Genomic DNA, 22,894 nt, shown 5'->3' on the forward strand with positions numbered 1-22,894 from the left:
TCATCTGCTGAAGACACAACATAGTGGAAAATGTTTAAATTGATTCTGCTGCTGGAGACAGAAGGAATTTTCACAATTGGAGGAGGCTAAGCAGTAAAAACTCTCCCTCCAAGGACAAGCCAGCCGAAGGGCTTCTCAGTGAAAGGTCAGGAAACATGCTTTAGTAGGAGCAAATGGAGTGAGGTTCCCTCCCCATTTTTTATTTTATGACAGATTCATTTCTTTTGCAAGTGCCCTCAGGGTGCCCATGGATGAAACAGAGGAGAAAAGCATAAGAGAAACGTATGTATAATATGCCAATACTTGCACAGAAATGCGTCTGTACAGAACAGGAGAGGAGGGGGGAAATATTTCCTCTCGTGCCAAGCATTCCATCGACTGTCTGCCAGCTGATCAAACAAGGCCAAGCAGGGTTATAAGCCCTCAGCCGTGCAATCACAGCTTCTCCTACTTGTACAAAACCAGGTGCAGTAATTGCCAACCATGACTTCATTGATTTCAATCACCTCCCTTCCTTTCCAAGAGCCAGACACCTATTGCTCCAGAGAAGCGACAAAGCTTTATTTGTAAGCCCTTCTTGAGCTGGTAGTTGATCTCTTCTACTATATATATATATATATATATCCCTCATGGGAAATATTTTCTTTTTGTATTACACATTTTAAAAAGGTTAGAAGGATTCACAATTCTTCTGTACTAACAGTTTAACGTTTTAGTAGCCAAGCACGTAGCAGGTAGCCAGAATTAGAAGGAACAAGCATGGTGTTTGCTTTAATGTGAATCTAAGAGCTCGGGAGCTTGCAGAAACTTGTAGACAATTGAATTTACCCCAAGTACTAAAGGACTGCCTTTCTCAAATACCTGCCAAATAACCTTGTATGCATGAGCAGCACTGAGTTCACTTCCATATAGAAGCACCCTCCGTGTGCACTGCAATAACGAGAAGTCTCCTCGTGTACTGTTTTGGGTGTTGTGTAGTGGCAAAGAACATAAGCCAGGACCTACTGGGGCAGGCTGAAGGGTCATCTAGTTCACAGCATTCTGTTTTCACAGTGGCCAACCAGATCCCTATGGGAAATTCACAAGCAGGCCTTGAGGGCAGCATACCAGAAGCTGAGGGAATTTCTGGATAGGAGTTGGTGTCTGAAGGCATCAGGAGGGATGTGAAGATCTCTGCAAGAGTGGTTTCTTACCAGCGGCTTTATGAAATGATACAGGAAGATCTCAATTTGTCTTTTTATCCTTGGTGTTCCAGGATCTTTCTACCTCCAAAGCAGAGGTGGCAAAGTTCAACTTATGGGTCAGTTGGGAGCTGTGATGCTTAAGTGGAAACTGTCCAAGGGAAAAACATGTCATAAATCCCAGCCTGGGTGCAGCTGCTCAGTTGCACGTTCCAGAGAGCCTGCTATGCAAACCACATCGTTGGCCCTGGACTGGAACAACCTGTACACATTGTTTATAGTAACCAGAAGTAACCATACATGGCATTCTTGTTTTCTAAAATTATGGCCACTTGAGCATAACCCAGATGCTTTTCTACCCAAATACCTTAAGCTGTCATTTAGAAGACGCTTGAATGCATCTGTAATTTTATGCATTCGAAAACTAAAGATGCAGAATAAAAAGATGCAGAATATGAAGAGAGAGAAAACTTTTTGAAGGAGACATATATTACTGGTGGGGAACTTCGAGGGTGGAGCAGGTAGAAATGTGGCTGCATCAGCTGTATGACCAAATTCCTTATGGGGAACTCAGTTGTGTTGCTTATCCCTGCAAAAAGCAGGGTTGAGTCACTGCACATCAGCTGATGCCCTATATGACATCAAAAATTGCCCTAAGCTCAAGAGCAGCTTACAAATAAAGCATTGCTTCTTTCCTGGAGCTTAGGAGTCTGGATCTTGGGATGAAATGGATATGATGGGAATCCATGAATTCTGAGGCTGTGTGCATTCTTCCATTTATTCTGCATCCCATGTACTCCCACTACTGGTTTGGGAAGTGGTGTACACGCAACGTTTGCCACAATCTGTATCTATCCGGTTGCTTTCTTATGAAATACTGTGTTTCATAACCCCTTCAAACCAACATCAGTCCAGGAAAAAGAACAACCTACTTGTGTTTTAAGTCAGAAATGTATAGGCAGCCATAGATACCAATGACTGCAGCTGTTTTGAACTAGTGGGAGAAGCTGTCAGTGGACAGCTGAGAGCTTGTAACCTTGTTTGGTCAGCTAGCAGACAGCTGATTGGATGCTTGGCATGAGGGAATTCTCCCCTTCCTTGTTTCTATTCAAGTATTGGCACATTGTGGGTATGTTTCTGTTACACTTTTCATCTATGTTTTATCTAGGTGGACAACAGTAGGTCACTTTGAATAGAAAATATATTGTGAAGCATGTCATAGAATGAAAGGGGATGGGGGGAAATAATCTCCTTCCATTTGTTCTTACTGCAGCGTATTTTCTGACCTTTCACGAAGTAGCCCTTTTGCTGTCTTGCCTTTTGTGTATGCAAACTGTTAGCAGTGGAGATTCCTCTGACTTTAATGCACAGTTTGTGGGGAGCTGAAGGAGGAGGAAGCCTTTAGCAAGTTACAGTTCCTGTAAAAGGTCATTGTCGGATAGTTTTGGCAGTGATGGGACAGAACCCAGAGCTTTGAGCAGCTGATATGACCAGTATGAGCTGCTACACATTTAAACAGCCCTGCCTCTCCTGCAGCTTCAGGTGTTAACTTACCTTGTTCCGGCAACAGCCATAAAATCAAGTAATCCTCAAATATCACGCTAGCCCAATTCTTAACATTAAAATCTGGCTTAAATCATTGGGCTTTGTAGCATCTTGAACCTCAGCAAAGAATAAATGCAGCCCAGGATTGGAGTAGGATGCCACAGGTACCAAGGCAATGATACCAGTTTTCAAAAATAAAATGATATATTAATTTCATTTGTTAAAGAGCTCTCAGTCATACAACATATTTATAGATGCTCTGCAGGCATACAGTTGCTCTGTTTGACTAGGAGGCTGGTCTAGTAGGGAAGTGGTGGACTGATTGAAGCTTCCTATTGCTCCTTTGAGTGCTGCAGAGGTCTTTACCCAATTTAGGTCTATTAATTTCAGTGGGTCTACTCTTAATAAAAGTTAGGTGAATACAGGCCTATGGCTCCAAAATTCTTACATGCTCTCTTTGCTCTGCCTTTTATATTGGTGTGTTGATTGTAGAGGTTCCTTTTGGATTACAAGAACTTCAGTCGACTTGTTGAGCGCACACAGATGACAAGGTTTTTCATAATATTTGGCCATGTCAGGGTGCCTCTAAGTAAATGGGTGCAACTCTCCTGAAAGTTGTCATTCTGTCTAAGGAACATTGTTTTCCTTCACCTGATATTTTAAAGTCTTGTTTGTTTCAGATCACCATCAGCAATGGTAACATTCCCTGCAACAGCCGCCTCTATTTCAAACATTCATTCATTCAAAATGACAATGTTACGTGAGTCCAAAGGTTTTGTGATTTGCAAAATAATATCTGATTTAACAAGGTGTGTGAAAAGAGTTCCACTGTCTCAGGAAGCTGAGTTCCATTCCAGAGCCTCTTTTCTACTGTGGGAAAAAAGACTCCGCTCCTTCTGGCTGATGACACAATCTCCCTAAGCGGTGGTATGTTGAGCAGAGCTCTCTTCCTAACTGGCAGGAGTTTTTATAGATGGAAGTGCTCTGTGAAGAAGGTAGGCCCCAGGCTGTCATCTTCTTCAGACAAATGTCTGGCTGTGTGGAGCTGGCCTCAAGTAGCTCTTTGCTTAAATGAATTAGGCATTTGAGTTCTTCACCTTAACAAAGACAATCTGTCTGGCCTTAGAAGGGGTTTGTTTTGATCCACACAACTCCCATCTTGTACCAGCAACTTTTAACACTGCTGTAAACCCACATGGTTGTGAGTTTTATTGGGCCACCTGTCCTGCTGTCTTCGGTTATAAAAAAAGGTCTCAGTGCAGTGATGATGTCATTGGCTTTTTGTGATGAATTCTCCTTTTCAGGAAATCACAGCTGCCAGATCTTTGTCTTGGCCTCCCGTTGAACTATATGGGTGTGTGTATGAATTTGCTTTTTTAAGCAGTTCTGTGTTGTTTATTGTTGTTCTGATTATGTTTTATTCCTAAAAGGCATTTTAGAAAAGGAAGCAGCCAAGTAATTACACAGTGACTTATGGAGAAGCTGGCTTGGAGGCAAGGTTTTTTTTTTTTAAAAAAAAAGCACACACACAAAAACACACACACACAAAACCTCTGTACAACAAATACTCTGCCAGTTGAGTAGAACTGGCTTTCTTCACCATCTAGTTCTTTGTTTTGTTTTGTTTAAATGATCCTCCATGAAATATGCATTTGGGACATGTTTAGCATGTAGTTATGGTGAGCAGCTGAATATTTTTGCAGCACTGATCTTGGCATTTGCACTGGGACGTTCTGGAATCAGAGGTGCTATGAGCCCTCCAGCCTGTCAGCTTCTACTACAGACTGAAGCATGAAGTACAGCACACAGAAAATACTGCTCTGATGACTGCTGCCATGTTCTTAGTATTTATGGCGAGCCTGCTCCATAATGCCCGCCAGTGTTGTATGGCTTGTTTTTTTCTTCTTCTTTTGTGCATTTCTTTCTCTTCTAAGGCCTGAGATAAAAGGTAAAAAGGTAAAGGACCCCTGTGCGGTTCACAGCACACTTAACGAACTGCATCCTTAGTAAACAACTCCTGTTGTTCAGCTTCTCCCATCATTGCTGTGTTGGGGAATACCTTCCAAGAAAGTGAGCTTTGTGAGTACAGTCTGTCTGCAATTAGGGTTTTAACTTTGGTAGAGAGCCTTCATGTGTACAGAAAGATATCTCCTTCAGAAATTATGCTTCAACATCAGGACAAAGATTGTGGGGTGGGTGGGGAGCAGCACCATGACCTTGGGGCCACTTGTCAAATAGAGGATATCCCTTTATATTAGAGGCCTTCCTCTGTACATTAGGACACATGGCCACCTTACACAGATCTGGCAAAGAGATAGAAACTGCGCCACTAAGAAGAAAACCTATGCCAATGCTATGGCTGAGGTTCAAAGAACCAGAAAACTAAAGAACACCTGGTGGATAAAAAAAGCCCAAGAGATCCAGCACTTAGCCAACATCCATGATGCACAGAGTTTCTTTAACGCCAGAAAGACCATCTGTGGGCCAATAAATCGTGGTATATGCCCTCTATACTCAACAGACGGTACCAAGTACCACACTTCTAAAAGATAAAGAAGCTGTTGCATTGTTCTGAAAAGAACATTACCAGCATCTCCTTAACCGTAACTCCCCCGTAGCTGCCGAGGTCCTCTCACAAATTCTGCAAAAACAAATTAGAGATGAGCTTTCAGTATCTCCAAATTTGGGAGAGATGTGTACAGCTATTAACCAAATGAAAGATAACAAAGCCAGTGGACCTGATGGGATTCAAAGTGGACGGAATTGAACTTACACAACAACTTAACAACTTAACTTACTCATCGAAAAAATCTGGGGTAGAGAGGAGATCTCAACAGAAATGTTGGAAAATGTTGATCACTTTTCCTACCTGGGCTGACATTGATGCCGAAATCTAGCATCGTGTGAGCTCTGTGATGCTCTGTGACTCTGATAGTAGTGCAGAGTGTTTGAGGACCGGGACATTTGCAGGGAAACCAAAATGCTTGTTTACAAAGCTATTGTACTTTGAAGACACTCACACTCAGGACAAAAGGGAGAAATGTGCTAAGAGGAAAGCATGTTTGGCAAACCCCTACCATGATCAGTTCCTGCCCAGAAACCTATGTCCCCACTGTGGAAGGACTTGCGGATCCAGAACTGGCCTCCACAGTCATCTACGGACACACTGCTAAGACCATGCTTACTCAGCTATGAGTGATCACCAAAGAAGAAGACGACACAATGGTATCCTGAATGTGATTATGAATTAAGAAACTCCAGTTAGGATGTGTATTTTTATATGTAGCTACTGGGGTTATGAGTAGTTTGACAGTGTGGTTTTGAGTTACTTGAATGCTTCATTGGGGCTGGCTGGCTACATAGGGCCAGCGTTCTGCTGCTGACTGAATTGAGACATTTCCGATGGTTTGATGGCATTGTAAGTATTCTTTTTATTGCCAAATTCCGTTAAACTCAAAGAGGGTTTATAGAAACCTCTTCTACTGCTTTCTTAGATAAGCAGGCAAACAGGAGGTGTTAAGGGCCTGCTCTCAGGTTAATTAAATCAACTGCTTGTTCCCTCCGGCGACTTCACATCAAGGCCAAGGTGAAATATGGAGAGTAATTGGGAGTTGCCTTTTAAAGTGAGGAGTTGTTGCCTGTCTGAAATCAGTGGAGGTTTGGGAAACTTAAGACCTTGTAAGATTAGTCCCTTTTTAGTCTAGCTTGGCATTTAGCTCGGATACCAAGATCAAATGCTGACATTTATTAATAAATAGACATAAAATGTCTGAGACAATTTAGCTTTTCTCTGTGGAATGCGGCTCATTATATTATTACTTCTTTTGACATGGCATTCATCAGACTGCTTTGATTAGACAGTGTGTTTTCTGGAGCACACCCAGATCCCCCCATGTTTTCTTTTCCTCTTTAAATTTTAAACCCATCTCATGTGGGCTTTATCTCTCTTACTTTGTTGGTGTGCAGAGCTTTCCCTTACATTTTAAGGGTTGTTAAGGTTACTTGCTGTTTGCTGTAAAGACATAGATCAAAAGACTGCTTTTGACATTTTTCTTTTAAACTGGGAAATACTGTAATCTGTGCACTTTTTTATTTGTTTTTTTGGCTGAAACCTTTAAGCCAACGTTTTCCTTGAACCAGACTGGATGGGTGAGTGTAATAGATGCTTAGTGCGATAGAGACGCCTTGTTCCTTTTTGCCTGAGAAACTGTACAACAGGGACCAAAGACCTTTACTTTTTGCAACCTAAAGGAACATGTTTTTATTTATGGATCAGTGGAATGCAGGCAGCAGAGAAACCATGGCTTGGATCCTAAGCTTCCCTCCAAGCATGGAAGGAGTTTGCACTCCTTTCATGAGTACAGTTTTCCTCAAAACTTAGGATCCCAGGAACCCCATGTGATTTACACACCCAAAAACAATAGATCTTACCTAAATGTGGTGATTGTGCCTAAATACTGTATGTGGAATGTGCTGTGTATCAGCTGGAGAGATGGGGCAGCAAAGTTACCCCCCCCCCCCGCGGTCTATCTGCTTATTTTCCCCTCTTCCATCCATGTCCCTTCTCCCTTTGCATATTGTGTTTATTAATTTGGAAACCTTGTTTTAAACCATGAATGCCTTAAATGCATTGGTGGAAAGACAGTTTATAATTGTAATAACACCACCCCACAACCCACAGCATTACAGTTCTAAAAGATTGGTGTCTACTGATAATCACTTTCATAAATGTTTTCTTTTCTTTTTTTACAGTTACCTGACCATAAGCAACAAACAGAAGTTCTTATACATCACAAGTCCTTTTTTAAAAAGGGCTGCCTTGGTACTTACCTATGTAAGTATTACTTTGAACTATATTCTTACTTAACTTTAATTTATTCAGATGAATCCCATTGTAGCTCCTCAGTCTTGAGAGCAGGCCAAATACAGAAGTATCTTACTCTGTTAGTCCATAGGAACAAACATAAGAATTTGTATGCTGGTCAGCGGCAGGAGAACTGTCCCCACCAACTTATGGTAAATCTGCCGCTGCCCAGCATACAAATTCTTATGTTTGTTCCTATCTCAGTTAACCTGAAAATGTTTGTGAGTCTCAAGTATATTAAGATAGGTTCTGGTTTCCTGGTCCTAATGAATTGTATGCCTTTTTGTAGTAATAACCAAAACATCTCTTCTTTTCTGAAGGTGATCCTACTTTTGTATTTTCGCTTCTGGATAATGGGAGGTTCTATGCCAGCGTTTTCAGAACAGGACAATCCAGCTTCATTCTCACCTTATCTTCTAACAAGGTATGGTAACAGGAGCCACATATGTTTGGGTTGATGCTATCTTTCCATTTAATGTGAACTAATCGAGGCCTTAATCTTTGTTGTTGTTTCCTGAAAATTACAGTTATAAAAATAACTGTATAATGCTTGGGAATCACATAATATTTGTGGGATTAGATTAACTCAAATGCATAAAATAATTCCAGTGGATATGTTGCAGTGATTGTCCAAAATGTGGTGGTTGTTGACAGTCACGTGTGAATGTGCACTTTCCCGGATTTTATGATGGAGTTGCCCAAACAAGGAATGTGTGCAACAAAATGTGTTCTAGTGCAGAGTACATGCAAAAATTCATATCTTAGTGAAAGTAACATACACAACTGCATTCTGTTATGGCACATTTGCTTGCAAAAATGCTTCTACAAGCAAAATTGTACATACAGTGGTACGTCTGGATACCCACACCTCTGGTTGCGTATCCTTCAGGATGCGAACACGGCAAACCTGGCAGCGGATCCTCTGGTTGCGGAAACTTCAGGATCCGACCGGAGCTCCAGAATGGATCCCGTCCGCAACCAGAAGTACCACTGTATTAGGGAAAGCTAGCACAAAAATGAATACATTGGTACCTCGGGTTAAGTACTTAATTCGTTCTGGAGGTCCTTTCTTAACCTGAAACTGTTCTTAACCTGAAGCACCACTTTAGCTAATGAGGCCTCCTGCTGCCGCCGCGCCGCCGGAGCACGATTGTTGTTTTCATCCTAAAGCAAAGTTCTTAACTCAAAGTACTATTTCTGGGTTAGCGGAGTCTGTAACCTGAAGCGTATGTAACCCAAGGTACCACTGTATTAATTTTTATGCTGCATTAAAAAATTTCAGACGTGTATGCAGAAATGGGCAAACCAAATTTTAAGGCTGTAAAAGTGAGAAACTTAGAGAAACCAAAATAGACAGATTTGTCCAAACCTAGCATTAATGTGAATATTGGCCATGCTCAAATTTTTGAAATTCACCCTGATGTAGATAAGTGATTCTAAAGAGGTATTTGGGGTCCGGACTACTAAACATTTCGTTTATATTTTTATAGAGAAGGTCTATACGTACTTAGTCCAGGGCAGAAATTTGGAACCTTAACACAGGAAGCACTTATGTCAAACGACACGTAGAACATAGAAATTATGCCTGTGGAAGAAAGTAAGAAAAAATTGTGGTTTCATTTCTTGACTACATTCCTTGCCATGTTGTTTAGCTAGGTGCTGCCAGTTGCTCATGAACCATTACTAGGAGTAAGAGCTCTCCCAGGATAATCACCACAGCATTAAAAGCTTGGATAAATGCTTTGACTGATTATTTCAAATGCCCTCAGGGTACTTCCTCAAGAGAGCAGCAGTACAAAGGAGACTCCTAGTCCCAATGAACTCTCATTTAAATTTGGGCAGTCTCTCTGAAAGGTTAGGGAAGCCAGTGAAGGACTAGTGAAAGCAAGCGCCACATTTTCAGTTTGCTTTCTGTGGAAGCTTTTCATGGGTTGTACTTAATTCCCCGAATATCACTCTGTCTAATCCCTTGATTAGGGGAAACTGCATCACCACCATATAAGCCTTTAAGGTTCTTGGGTTTCTGGCTTGGCAAGGCTAATGCCTCAACATTCATGGTTTATCCCTAAGACTTCAGTGCAAGGGGAAGAAAAAGCGGGAAGAGAAGCTGTAACATGGAAGGTACCGGAAGAGACAAACAGCTCATTGTCTCTCTGGCTACTATAGATTGAACTGTGAGACTCTGGAAAAGAAAATACAAATGTTCTCATGGGTCATGTAAGAGGGCGGAATGGAAAAGAACAGCATGGGGTAGGTTTTGTAGCCCATTAACTTTTCCTTTTAAAAACCTTGTGGGCTTCCTCAGATAACGAACAGAATTTTAACTCTTCCTAAATGCTGAGAGGAAATGTTATTAATGCCTTTCATTAGGCGTAACAATTTTTCACTTCGGTATTTACAGCTGAAGCTATTTTAGCTTGGGGCTCTTTCCATCTTTTTCACAGCTCTAAATCAAATGCGCTTGACAAGGCACTTCATAATAATGTTGTAAAACATATGTGGCTGCAATTATAACCAGGTGCTGTTATTTATGGGCTCCCTATCTCTGCCGTATTTGGTTTGTTTACTCTGAGGCGCTCCTATCAGGGAGCCCATCCATGCGGCAAAACCTTCCCGGTTTCTATATAGCTCGGCATACTTGTCTCTTTGTCAGCCGAATCATTTTTGAAAAGATAACAGCTTTTTTTTGAGTGTGTGTGTCTGTCTCCACGCCCCATATAAAACTGGTGGACATCATACTTCTACCAGGTTGTTCTGTGTATGGGAGGGCCTGCAGAAGGTGGTTGTATACCATTGTAGTACAGTAGTACCTCGGGTTACAGATGTTTCAGGTTACATACGCTTCAGGTTACAGACTCCGCTAATCCAGAAATAGTACCTCGGGTTAAGAACTTTGCTTCAGGAGGAGAACAGAAATCGTGCACTGGCGGTGCGGCGGCACGGGAGGCCCCATTAGCTTCAGGTTAAGAACAGTTTCAGGTTAAGAACAGACCTCCGGAACGAATTAAGAACTTAACCCGAGGTACCACTGTAGTAGGATCCTGTCCCACACCAGTAAGACAGCCTGACCCAGAAGCTTTTAATAGAGGTCAAGCAGAACAATATGATCTGTTCTCTTGTCTTCCTGTTAAGAGGCTTCATTGCTGGTCCAGTTGGTTTCTCTGTAGCCCCTCCTTCAGCCACAGGTGATAGTTGTTGGTGGCACAGACTGAATTCCCACCCAACTTCCCTCAGGCTCAGGACCTGCTATAGGGCCAAGTTCTGTTGGTAGGTTGCAACCCAAGAGAGGGTTGTGTATGTATGTATGTATGTATGTATGTATGTATGTATGTATGTATGTGTGGGTTTGTTTGTTTTAAGATTGGTTCTATCAGCAATGCCACAACAACAATGCAGAAGAGAGACACTGGCAACCAGAGGGGAAAGAAAAAGGACAGAGAGGGACAGGCATATGCACACATATAGTAAAGGTACATATATAATATACAGTACAGTGGTACCTCGGGTTAAGTACTTAATTCGTTCTGGAGGTCCGTTCTTAACCTGAAACTGTTCTTAACCTGAAGCACCACTTTAGCTAATGGGGCCTCCTGCTGCCGCTGCGCCGCCGCTGCACGATTTCTGTTCTCCTCCTGAAGCAAAGTTCTTAACCCAAGGTAATATTTCTGGGTTAGCGGAGTCTGTACCCCAAAGCGTATGTAACCTGAAGCATATGTAACCTGAGGTACCACTGTATTAGATTACCAATTGGGTCCCATGTAGAGGGAAGAAGTGAATGCTGAGTTTGGATAGGATAAAGGACACTGGTCTGTCCAGCGTATTCCAGGTATAGAATTGCTACAGCCATGATAGTTGGTCCCAGGCAATTTTAGCCTCTGGTGGTATTAAAAGAGTTTCAGCTCTTTTAAAAAGTCATATGTATTGTGTCAGAATGGAGTGAGTCAACCGTCCTGCATCCGAGGGCCTCCCTGCTCATTATGTTGCAGGAGTGGGCAACCTCACAGGCCGAGCTTGGCCCACCAAGGGAAGCCACTGTTATATGGGGGAGGTAAAGGTAAAGGGACCCCTGACCATTAGGTCCAGTCGTGACCGACTCTGGGGTTGCGGCGCTCATCTCGCTTTACTGGCTGAGGGAGCCGGTGTACAGCTTCCGGGTCATGTGGCCAGCATGACTAAGCCGCTTCTGAAGAACTAGAGCAGCGCACGGAAACGCCGTTTACCTTCCCGCCAGAGTGGTACCTATTTACTTGCACTTTGACGTGCTTTCGAACTGCTAGGTTGGCAGGAGCAGGGACCGAGCAACAGGAGCTCACCTTGTCGCAGGGATTTGAACCGCCAACCTTCTGATTGGCAAGTCCTAGGCTCTGTGGTTTAACCCACAGTGCCACCGGCATCCCTGTTATATGGGGTAGTATATTTTAAAAATACCTATACATCTGCTGCAGCCAATTAAGAGTTCATGGTCTTGGGACTACTCACGTTGTTTGCTTCTTGACTAAGAGTAAAATCCTAGTAGGGACGTGAGTGGTGCTGTGGTTTAAACCACTGAACCTCTTGGGCTTGCCAAGCGGAAGGTCAGCAGTTTGAGTCCACGCGATGGGGTGAGCTCCTGTTGCTCTGCCCCAGCTTCTGCCAGCCTAGCAGAAAGCATACCAGAGCGAGTAGATAAATAATTCCTGCTGTGGTGGGAAGGTAAACGGCATTTCCATGCACTCTGCCACTCATCATGGTTCTCTGTGTGCCAGTAGTGGTATAGTCATGCTGGTCACGTGACCCGGAATGCTGTCTATGAACAAACACCAGCTCCCTTGGCCTGAAAAGTGAGCTGAGAGCCTCACCCCATAGTCGCCTTTGAGTGGACTTAACCATCCATGGGTCCTTTACCTTTACCATACTTTACAATCCTATGCAAAATCCTATGCAGGTCCCATTGACTACAAGGCTGCAATTCTAAACAGATTAAACTATTGAGAGCCTCATTAAATACAGTGAAAATTAGTTTTGGGGGAAATTGCATAGGACTAGGCAGTAATGTGAGTGTGATTCAGTTTCTCAACTGTGCCATGTGATAAATGGACTCTAAAGTAGGATCCTCTGCTTTCTTGCCAGGCTGTAAAGAGTTAACTTTGCTTCAACTTTCATGCTTTTCGTTGTTTGAATCTAGGGCTAGAAGTGCAGATGCCTTGGCACCAGAAATAAAAACAAGCAGTTTCTCCACATATTAGCAATAAAAAAATATTTCTTTTACATGAAGTCTGCAAAATAATTTTTTAAAAATGCAAACACTCTTTGGCCATCTGACTTAATCTGCACTGTTCGTCTCAGTTATTCAAAGAGCAAATGTTAATTGGAAGAAATGCAATGCATACTGAAAATTAGTAGACAAATTAACTCAAATGATTAGGGAACATTCTCCAGAGCTGCATAGATTGGGGTAAAATAATAAACAACCTAGATTGCAGTTAGGGAAGCAAGCAAGTCCCCGGTGTTTATGTTCAAGCTGTCACTTTCCTCAGAGCTGTGTTTTGGAAGGGTGGTTGTTTTATGTTCTTGAGAGAGATCTGGTTGCACAAGCAGTATTTATAATTAGTTTTAAAGCATTAGATTAAATGCATTCAAGCATCCAGTATGCCACAGTAACAGTTGCTGCCTAGGTTCTTTTTTATAAAATCATGCAAACTTTGGGAATAAACTCAGGCCTTGCTTTAACATGGAGAATGGCAGAAGCCTGTAACTGGGAAATTTATCTTTCAAGTTCTCCTTTTAGCTTTAGGGTTCTTTTTAATGCTGAATTCTTGCAACTCTGGACCAAGCACCCCATTGAACCCAAGGGAACTTACTTTTGAGCAAATTGCATTATAAGTAATTATATACTGTCATGAAAATCTGTATATACATGAGGCGAAACAGCTTCACTTTCCTTTTTAAAATCTGATGAGATTAACAGGGGGCTCATTAGTTTCATTTGATTTATAGCCTTCCCTATGCCAAGAGCTCAAGAGGGGTAACATTATGCTATTGTAATTAATTAGAGTTTAATTATCATCATCTTACTCTTTCTTTGGTCACCCAAAGGTAACTTGAATAAAAATATCACTATGAGAAGCACAATCTCAGGGTTTGGCAAGTCTGGTAAGAGGGAGCAAATTCCACAGTTGAGTGGCAGCCAGCAAGAATGCCTTTGTGCTCTTATTTCTTGACTTCCCATGTAGATAGTAAATTTAGGAGAGCGTTCTTAGTGAAACTTAAAAGGTCAGGCTGGAAGAGAAGGAATGCTGTTTTCTAACTACCCAATAACAGAAGCCGCTGGAATATTTTTTGGCATTGCTGTGCTGGCCGAAAAGAGGCAAGGAAGTAGCTAAACTGGATTAATTTTGTGGCGCCTGGATATCTTACTTTCAGCATTGCCTTAGTAAAACTCACCAGGGAAGAAGTCGGGGACAAAACTAGAATTAGTTGGCTCTGCATGTCAGTGGATCTAACTCCCCAAATCATTAGCCTCCTTGTTTTCTGCCCTACCAGTCCAAATGGGCACCAGGCACCACAACCACTGGTCTGAGGTTTAATCCCTGTCATCTCCAGCTAAAAGAATGAGGTAGCAGATGATGGGAAAGTTCTCTGCCTGAGAACCCTGAGGGCTGCTGCCAGTGAGAGGAGACCAGTGGCCCTTCTGATGTTGGACTTCAGCTTCCAGCAGTCTTGGTCAGCATGGCCAATGGAAAGGGATTATGGGAGTTGTAGTCCACCAATATCTGGAATCCCAGTGGTTCTGCACCTCTGGAGTACATTGTACTGGGCTAGATGGACAAATAATCTGACCAGTTGTAAGGCAGCTTCCTGTGTTCCAGTGCATGACCTTTGACAAATCACTAGCTTAACCTCCTACAGAAGGTTTTGGGGAGGATAAATGGCAATGTACTACTTCATAGAAATAACAAGTGTATCTTACTGCTTTTGTGAAAGCTGATTAATAGCATTAGCTATTTTAGTGTTTGCAGGTCCTTTATACTTTTTGCAAAGCATTTTGAGAGCTACTGATGAAAGGTACTATATGACGTTGTTGATTACTTAAAAATAAATGCTGCCATTTATTCTTTGGCCACACACTTACTGCCCGCTGTCACAGCCACTCTTAGCTTTGTGGTATACACAAACGGCAAGCTATTATTCAAGGCTATTAAAACGGGAAGGCGATCCAAATTGTTACGCTTTAAAAACTGTCACAGATGGAATCCTTGCATTTTCAAAAGAGGCTTGCGGCGAATCAATAAGTGCTCTCTTTAGTCCCACCGCCATGTTTGGCGAATGCTTCCTAAACCGTGCAAATTTAATGAGAGCTTTCAGCATTTGACAACGAGCAAAACAGCCAAGAGATTTTCTGTTGTGATAAGCTGAGATGTGAACCAGCCAACTATGCACAGCATGTGACGAGTGTTTTAGGATTTGGAAAACAATATGTGGCTGTGCTGGCAGAATGTTTGGAAGGATCATAAGTGGTGCCAAGACAGAACAGAGCAATTTCCAAGCCACTTGGTTGGTGTTTCTGTCGTTTGTTGTTACGTATCATTTCTGCTGAAAGTGCTGTACAAATAAGTCTTATCATTCGTCTTTGTAAATGTTCTCACATGGTATGGGGAGGGGACTTCTGTTTCCTTTGCCTGCTCATAACAGTTCACAAGAACAGTTGCAGGGTCAGCAGCTAAACTGTCCACATCCGTGTGGGCTGCTTACATGTTGCCTGGGTTATGTTGGAAGCTCTGCTCCTCAAGGGAATCTCTCATTATGTTGTTGTTTTCCACATCAGCCGGGTGTGATGCTGAGATTAACAGTCTGATATTGGCTTCTCAGTCATCTTGGTTTCTAAATGCTACCAGATTGCAGAAAAGCAGTTTTCATCAGATCACTGCCTCAGAAACAAAAAGGTGTTTTTCCATTATATGACCAACCTTTCTTATACGTTACAAGGTTATCAAATACTAACTTACTTATATATATTTATATCCTGCCATTCCTTCAAGGTGCTCAAAGTGGTGTACAAAATTGTGCAGATGCCTGTGTGCATGTGCACACACTCACACACGTTTTAGCCGCACAACAAACCTAGGAGATCCACTAGACTGGGAAACGGTCACTGGCTCCATGGCTGAGCAGGGATTTCAACTCCTAGCCCAATATTGTAACCCACCCTTTGCCAACCTGATACCTTTCAGATGTTGTGAACTACAGTGTTGACTGCAGCTCATGGGTGTTGTAGTCCCAAACATCTGGAAGGCACTGGGATGGCAAAAGCTGCTGTAACTGCTGCACTATGTCAGCTTTTATTGCACAAGTGAATTTTCAGTCTGTGGGTCTTCTGGGAGCTTTGCTGGGACACGGCAGCCTTGTGCAACACCGTAAGTCTTCTTAGGTCCAATTAACTTTACTGGCTCCTTGCCTTGCTGCACTATGCTTTTTCTCTGGCCTTTCTTGTCCTTCTTTCTGTTGATGGGCTGTGTTAAGAAAAAAGCAGCATGGATTCTGCTCCTGCTCTGCACCTGCCTATTCCTACTTAGGTACAGGATCCTGCAAGCCTTTTCTACAGCCCTGCCAACTCCCACTACCTCCTTGTCTGTCCACACTTGTCTTACCTGACTGTACTACCTTTTGGGAGCCGCGCTTACATATCTGAGCTTGTATCTTGAATCTGCGGTTTTGCCTTGATCAGTTGGCTTGGCCCAACCTGCTCATTAGAACAGCCCATCGTATCTCACTGAGTTTATAGAGGGCCTGCTGCTGCCACTGCTGCATGGGATCTTCTTCTTATTATTACACCCTGCCCATCTGCCTGGGTTTCTCCAGTGCATGCCATTAGGAATGTACATAAGAAGCAAAGACATCTGTAATGGTATCTTCAAAAATCACATTTGGATAACACCTTTATTAGGACCAACCAGGATGCCAAAGAATAGCAGGGAAACTTTTCAGTTCTCCTGAACTCTTTCTTAGGCCTAGATGCTTCACAAAGCAGGGTTGTGTTAACAGTCGACATGATGAAGTGTTCTGGAGAACTCAAAAAGCTTTACTCACTATTCTGTGGCATTTTGATTAGTCCTAGTAAAGATATTGCCCATCTCTGCTCATCTAATGTGATATGGTACTGCCGAACGGATATGAGTGTGGAAATTAATGCAGAGTTGTGAATGTTCTTTCACTGTTCTATCGTCTCACAAATTAAACTTGGCTCTGATTTGCACCAGTATCCTTACCACCTACTGGTGACAATCCTGCCTTTCCCCCTATGAGCAGCATGCTAGTAACTGAACTTCACATTTCATTTTGTAGGTTTCTTACTTATTCCTACCTCCTGGCCTTCAATGCCCGGCTTCTACTGGCTCCCATTACTCTGTGCTATGACTGGCAGGTTGGGAGTATCCCTTTGGTTGAATCGATCTGGGACATGAGGAATTTTGCCACACTTCTGATGGCAGCGGTGATGCTGCTGCTGGGTCTGCACTGCATAGTAGCATTCAAGGTAAACAAATGTTTCTCTACTTATTTGTTTGTGTGCTGATTATGTAGAAACAATTCTGTCCTGAAAGAACGGAGGAGGCAGTGTTCCTGAATATGCTAAAGATAAGTATTCTGTTTCTCTTTCTACATACCCATCTGGGCCTGGTCAGATGTTATTTACCAAGGAATAATCTCAGTTTTGGTTGTTCCACCACCCTCAGAAACTTGGTGTTGGGTGTATCACCCGGGAGAGAGGATTCACGGCAGCACCTCCTAAGGTGTGGAACTCCTTCCCCACAGTGGTGCATCTGGCAAATGCCAAAGATGTATCTCTTTACCGTGGCTTTTGACATGAGAGATGTATATTTTAGGAGCCACCTTATTTCTGTTATTTTATGTTGTTTTGAACTGTTTTTAATATTGTTCTTTAATTGCTATAACCTACCCTGGAACCTTAGGTTGAAGGGAACATGAAATAATAAGTGATACGGGCTACTTTACAGGCTGTACCATATTGGTTTGAATGTAACAACTCTCTGATGCTGTAGTTGAAAGTCCTGTTCTACCTGTGCGTGAATCAAGGTTTAGTGGGAGGGGGAGGGGGAATCAAGCACTCTTGTCTCCCTTTGTGCCCCCACAACCTTGGGGAACGTCTTTAGACTATTGTGAACCATTGAGTTGGTAGCAGTTTTAAAAGAGAAATTGCTGGTGAGTAGAGGTTCCGTGCGCTGCTCTGGTTCGCCAGAAGTGGCTTAGTCATGCTGGCCACATGACCCGGAAGCTGTCTGTGGACAAACGTTGGCTCCCTCAGCCTATAGAGCGAGATGAGTGCGCAACCGCAGAGTCGTCCGCAACTGGACCTAATGGTCAGGGGTACCTTTACCTTTACCTAGAAGATCAAGAGGTCTTGGTGTTCTTCCTTGAACATACTGAGTGTGGGCTGTCTATCCCATTTATTTTAATGGAAGAAGTGGATCAGCACAAACAAAGCAATGAAGTTTTGGCTTCGTACAGATGAGGCGGGTTTTTGAGCAGGAGAGCTAGTGTGCATATTGGAGCTGCACCTATAAGAAAACATTTGTTTGAGGCGAGTGAATGTGATCCCAAATTCCATGCATACAACCCGGGCTCATCCGCAGTTACCTTTTGCCCCATGTTTTCTAGGAACAAGCCTGTGATTTAAAGTGCTGCGTCTGAGCACATTTTTGAGAGTCCGGCCCTTTCCCCATGACAACCCGCTCCGATTCATGCACACCCCTTCCACTCCTTACCCTACCACAATTTACCTGTGTAATGTGTGAACTGGCAAAATATCAGGTGGCTCTTGTACCTGGGATCTCTTTGTAGCAGAATGGAAAGAGGGAAGATAGAGAGGGATTTGGGAATGGGGAGCAGGGCAGGGAGAAGAGGTGAGGGTGAGTATTGTGACATGAATGAACTTAAGGTTTGCTTCTCTTGTATACTGGGAAACCTTGGATTCATTGTGTCTCCATCTGCTCCTGATTACTTCCACCTCTTTTCCTTGCTCCTTTTGCCTCTTCTATCCTAATCAGATTTCCTATGGCTTTGGTCATGGGTCACTTTGAACTTGTCCATCACGACTCAAATCAGTACATGAAGCAAAAAGCCATCAAGTGTTCTGCTTTTAATATATATAATTTAGGGGTGGGGATATTGGTACAGAGCTGACGATTTAGGGTTGGTTATCCACTTTTCCACAAACAAGCTGAGAGTCGTGTGTTGGTAATGAACATGGGGAGAAAGATGAGCTGTGTGAGAATTTAATCGTGAATGCTTTGTAACACTCTAGAGACGCAGAATAGGTGAAGTAATACCAGCTAGCAGTCAGAAATATTGCACGCTGCTGCTCTGAGAACAAAGGACCTACTTGTTCTCTGGACTGCTTTTTGCCATTAAAACAAAATACCCAGACAGCACTTGTCAACCTGGAAAAGGTAAGAAAATGGATTTTATTTCTTTCTCTACGCTAAATGATGATTACGACACTTTTGAACCACTGATAGATCAAAAACAAAGCAAAAGCCCCAAATGAAACATTGCTTCATCTCTCTTAACCAATGTGTCTCATTCTGTCAACCTTGCAGAGATATAACCTCCCTTCCTCTGCCCCACAAAATCAAAGCAGCAGATCCGATGAAGCTTATATCCACTTTTCCAGCCAGTGTACAGAGGCCCATAGAATGAGAGACTTGGTTAAGAGAGATGATATAATGTTACGTTTGGAGCATGTGTTTTGTTTCTGAACAACTAGCTTTCCAAAAGTAGTACAGCCATCATTAGCTGTAATAGCCATTCAGAGCAAGAAATAGAATACATTTTCTTACACTCCCAGGTTTGCAATTGCTTTCTAGGCCAGGGATGTGTGTGTGCATGTACGGAGAGAGGCACTGTTTGTGTTATATGGTTGGACCAAATCCCACCAGTAGTTGGAGTATGGCAACTACTCAGGATAGCCTCACATGTTACGTCAGTTTAGTGGGTTCAGCTCTAGTAATGAACCACTAGCTGCACAGAAAAGGCAGGGCTCAAGCTGGAAATGCGTACCCCTACAGTCACATAAAGATGCACCCAGCATCAAAATTATTTAGAACAGCTCTATACCCCCTGTCAGGGAACTGCCATCTAAAGCGCCGGGGGCGCAAAGGCTCACTGAGGTTGAGAGAGGAGTAGCAGCGGAAGAGGGAACCAGTAGAGGGCGAGCAAGAACTCCAAGGGAAAGTGAGTCGGAGGGATGGCTCAGAGACACTTCCAGCGAAAACAGTGGGGAGGTCTCAGGACCTCCTATAGGGACACCCACACCTCGCCGGAAACTGTCACGCCGAGAGGCCAGACGACGTGTTTCCGTTAAAGAGCTTTTATGTTGGAAAAGATTCCGAAAGCAGCCACTTTCGGATTCTACTAGTGATTGACGCAGCCATGCTGGAGGGGCTCCGTCACAGGCAGAGGTTTGAAAACCTGATCAAACTCTGAGGGACTTGCATTTTACGCACAAGCAGCTCATCGTCCCATCACAGCAATCCGAAAGTCACCGAAAGCCAGCTTGTGCAGGGAGAAGCATCATGAGCAACCCAGCCGGAACTGGAGGAGCAGGAGCAGCTGGAGGGGGTCCAAGCCTGGAAGAAAGGTACAGGGCGTTGGAGATCCAGTTGGCGCTGCAAACGGCGAGGCTTGAGGAGAGGAGGGCTCAGGATGCAGAAAAGGGAAAGGAGAAAACCACCCCGCTCGCCAGAAAGGTACCAGGATTGGTGCAGAAATTCGGGGGGGATCCCAGGAACTATCATGCCTTTAGAACAGAGATGCAATACGCTCTAAACTTGCAGTTTGATGACTTCCCCGACGAGGAATCGCGAGTGGCTTTTGTGATTGGCCATCTCGAATCCGGGGCGAAAGATTGGGTTAGACCCCTGATGGCAGCGAATAATGAGATCCTAAAGGACACGAGGAAGTTTTTTCGTGCCATGGACCTGATGTTTTCCAGCGATATTGAGCAGGGGGTGGTGCGAAGGCAGTTAATGGCTTGCCAGCAAGGAAGCAGATCTGTCCGTGAGTACTGGACTGAATTTACTATGCTGATTCATAAATTGGGGTGGGACCTATCGGCGGAGCCCATCCAAATGCTTTTCGAAGAGGGGCTTTCTTCAACCGTCAAAGATGAGCTTTCCCGGGGGCCCAGGGCGGAGTCTATGGATCAGTTAACCAAATCTGCGCTGTCCATAGGAGCGCGCCAGGAGGCGAGGGCTTTGGAAAAGCGGGAAGGGAAAGGAGACCGTTGGAGGGAGTTCCGCATTCCAGACATTCCAGAGCCACCTTTCCCGCCGGCAGAGCCGATGGAAGTTGGAACAGCGCGGGCGCGCGCAGTTTCAAATCCCAGTGAAGGGCGGAAGAAGGAGGGAAAGAGCGCCAAGAGATGTTATCTCTGCCAACAGCCAGGGCACTTTGCCAGAGTCTGCCCACAAAGAAAGGAATGGCAAGGGATGGCAGGAGCTGTTGGGGGAAAGGAAGAGGAAGGCAAGGAGCAAGTAAAAGCCAACGCCTGGCTGCCACCGTCGGGGCACAGCAGCCAGGCCAAAGAGCAGTGAAAGTGCCCACGCCGGAACCTCCCAGACCCGCTTTAGTGATAGAGGTGTTACTAGAACTGCCAAACGGACACCCACTAAAGATCAAGGCGCTTTTGGATTCAGGCAGCTCCTGTAATTTCATGAGTAAGGAGTTTGCAGCTGAGCATCAGATACAGACCATCCCTTTAAGTAACCCCTTGCAGGTGACTACGATTGACGGCAGAGAGCTGTTGGGGGGAGAAGTTAGCCAACAGACTGTCCCGATGATAATGAGGGTGGCAAGGCACACCGAACAGATAGCGTTTAATGTGGCCATCCTGGGAGGAGCGCCCATCATTTTGGGGATGAGCTGGCTGGCGCTACACGATCCGCTAGTGGGCTGGCATCAGAGGGTGGTCTCCTTTGGGTCAGCGCATTGCCTAGAACACTGCAAGGAGGGGAAGGTTTCGGGAGGAGACAGAGTCACCCTAGCCGGGATGGAAGTAATGGACAAAGGGAAGGTGCCCTCGCAATACGCAGATCTGAGCAACGTATTCAGCGAAAGGGAAGCAGACAAACTGCCACCGCATAGACCCTTTGACTGTCAAATCAACCTACTCCCTGGGGCCCAACTCCCAGTAGGCAAGCTGTACGCCATGTCAGACAGGGAGATGCAGGAGCTGAGGGAGTTCATTGACAAAAACCTGAAGCGAGGTTTCATCAGAGAGTCCCGAGCGGTGGGGGGCAGCCCAGTGTTTTTTGTGGACAAAAAGAACACAGACAAACCGAGACTGGTGTGTGACTTTAGGGCCCTCAATGCAGTGTCGGAGCCCCTGGCTTTCCCTATGCCCCGAATTGATGACATTTTGACCAGAGTAAGGAAGGGAAAGATTTTTACAAAGCTGGACCTGCGGGGGGCGTACAATCTGATACGCATAAGGAAGGGAGATGAATGGAAGACCACCATGTTTACCCCTTTGGGAGCCTTTGAATACCTCGTTATGCCCTTCGGTCTACAAGGGGGCTCCGCGTGTTTTCAAGCTTTTATAAACCACGTTCTGGGACCTTTGCTCTACAAGAATTGTGTGGCCTTTTTAGACGACGTGTTGGTGTATTCGGAAGATGAGGAACAGCATGTGAGGGACGTTCGAGAAGTGTTGGGCAGGCTGCAAGCCAACCAGCTGTGGGTGAAACTGGAGAAGTGCCAGTTTCATACCAAGGAGGTGGAATTCCTGGGGTACCGCTTGTCAGACAAGGGATTGGCCATGGATCCAGGCAAGGTCCAAGCGGTACTGGAATGGAAGACACCGAAGACCAAGAAGGACGTGCAAAGATTCTTGGGGTTTGGGAACTTTTATCGGAAGTTCATCAAGAACTTTGCCCACTTGACGGCGCCCATCACCGACTGCCTCAGCAGCAAGAAGAAATTTGTTTGGACGGTAGAGGCGGATCGAGCCTTTGAAGAACTGAAAAGGGCTTTCGCCTCGGAAGAACAACTTCTGCATGTGGATTTACGAAAACCCATGAGAGTGGAAACCGATGCATCCGACCGGGCGGTAGGGGCGGTCCTTCTTCAACCGGGGAGGAGTGCGTCGGAGTGGAGACCGTGTGCCTTCTTCTCGCGGAAGCTGAATAAATCCGAGAGGAATTACACGGTGTATGACAGGGAACTACTTGCCATTCACAAAGCATTCCGGAGGTGGAGACATTTATTAATTGGGGCACAACACAAGGTGCAAGTGTGCACCGACCACAAG

The 22,894-nt window shown here is 44.2% G+C and overlaps 1 protein-coding gene across 1 annotated transcript in view; it reads left to right on the plus strand.

Moving 5' to 3' along the window:
• TMTC1 (transmembrane O-mannosyltransferase targeting cadherins 1) overlaps nt 1-22,894 on the plus strand; it is a 145,079-nt gene that overhangs the window by 45,884 nt on the left and 76,301 nt on the right. The window contains exons 6-8 of the mRNA XM_081926883.1: nt 7,479-7,560; nt 7,911-8,014; nt 16,912-17,101. Coding sequence (XP_081783009.1) covers nt 7,479-7,560; nt 7,911-8,014; nt 16,912-17,101 — 376 coding nt within the window. The remainder of the gene's footprint in view (nt 1-7,478; nt 7,561-7,910; nt 8,015-16,911; nt 17,102-22,894) is intronic.

The sequence above is a fragment of the Podarcis melisellensis genome, assembly GCF_964234715.1.
Source record: "Podarcis melisellensis genome assembly, chromosome: 10".
Lineage (NCBI taxonomy): Eukaryota > Metazoa > Chordata > Lepidosauria > Squamata > Lacertidae > Podarcis > Podarcis melisellensis.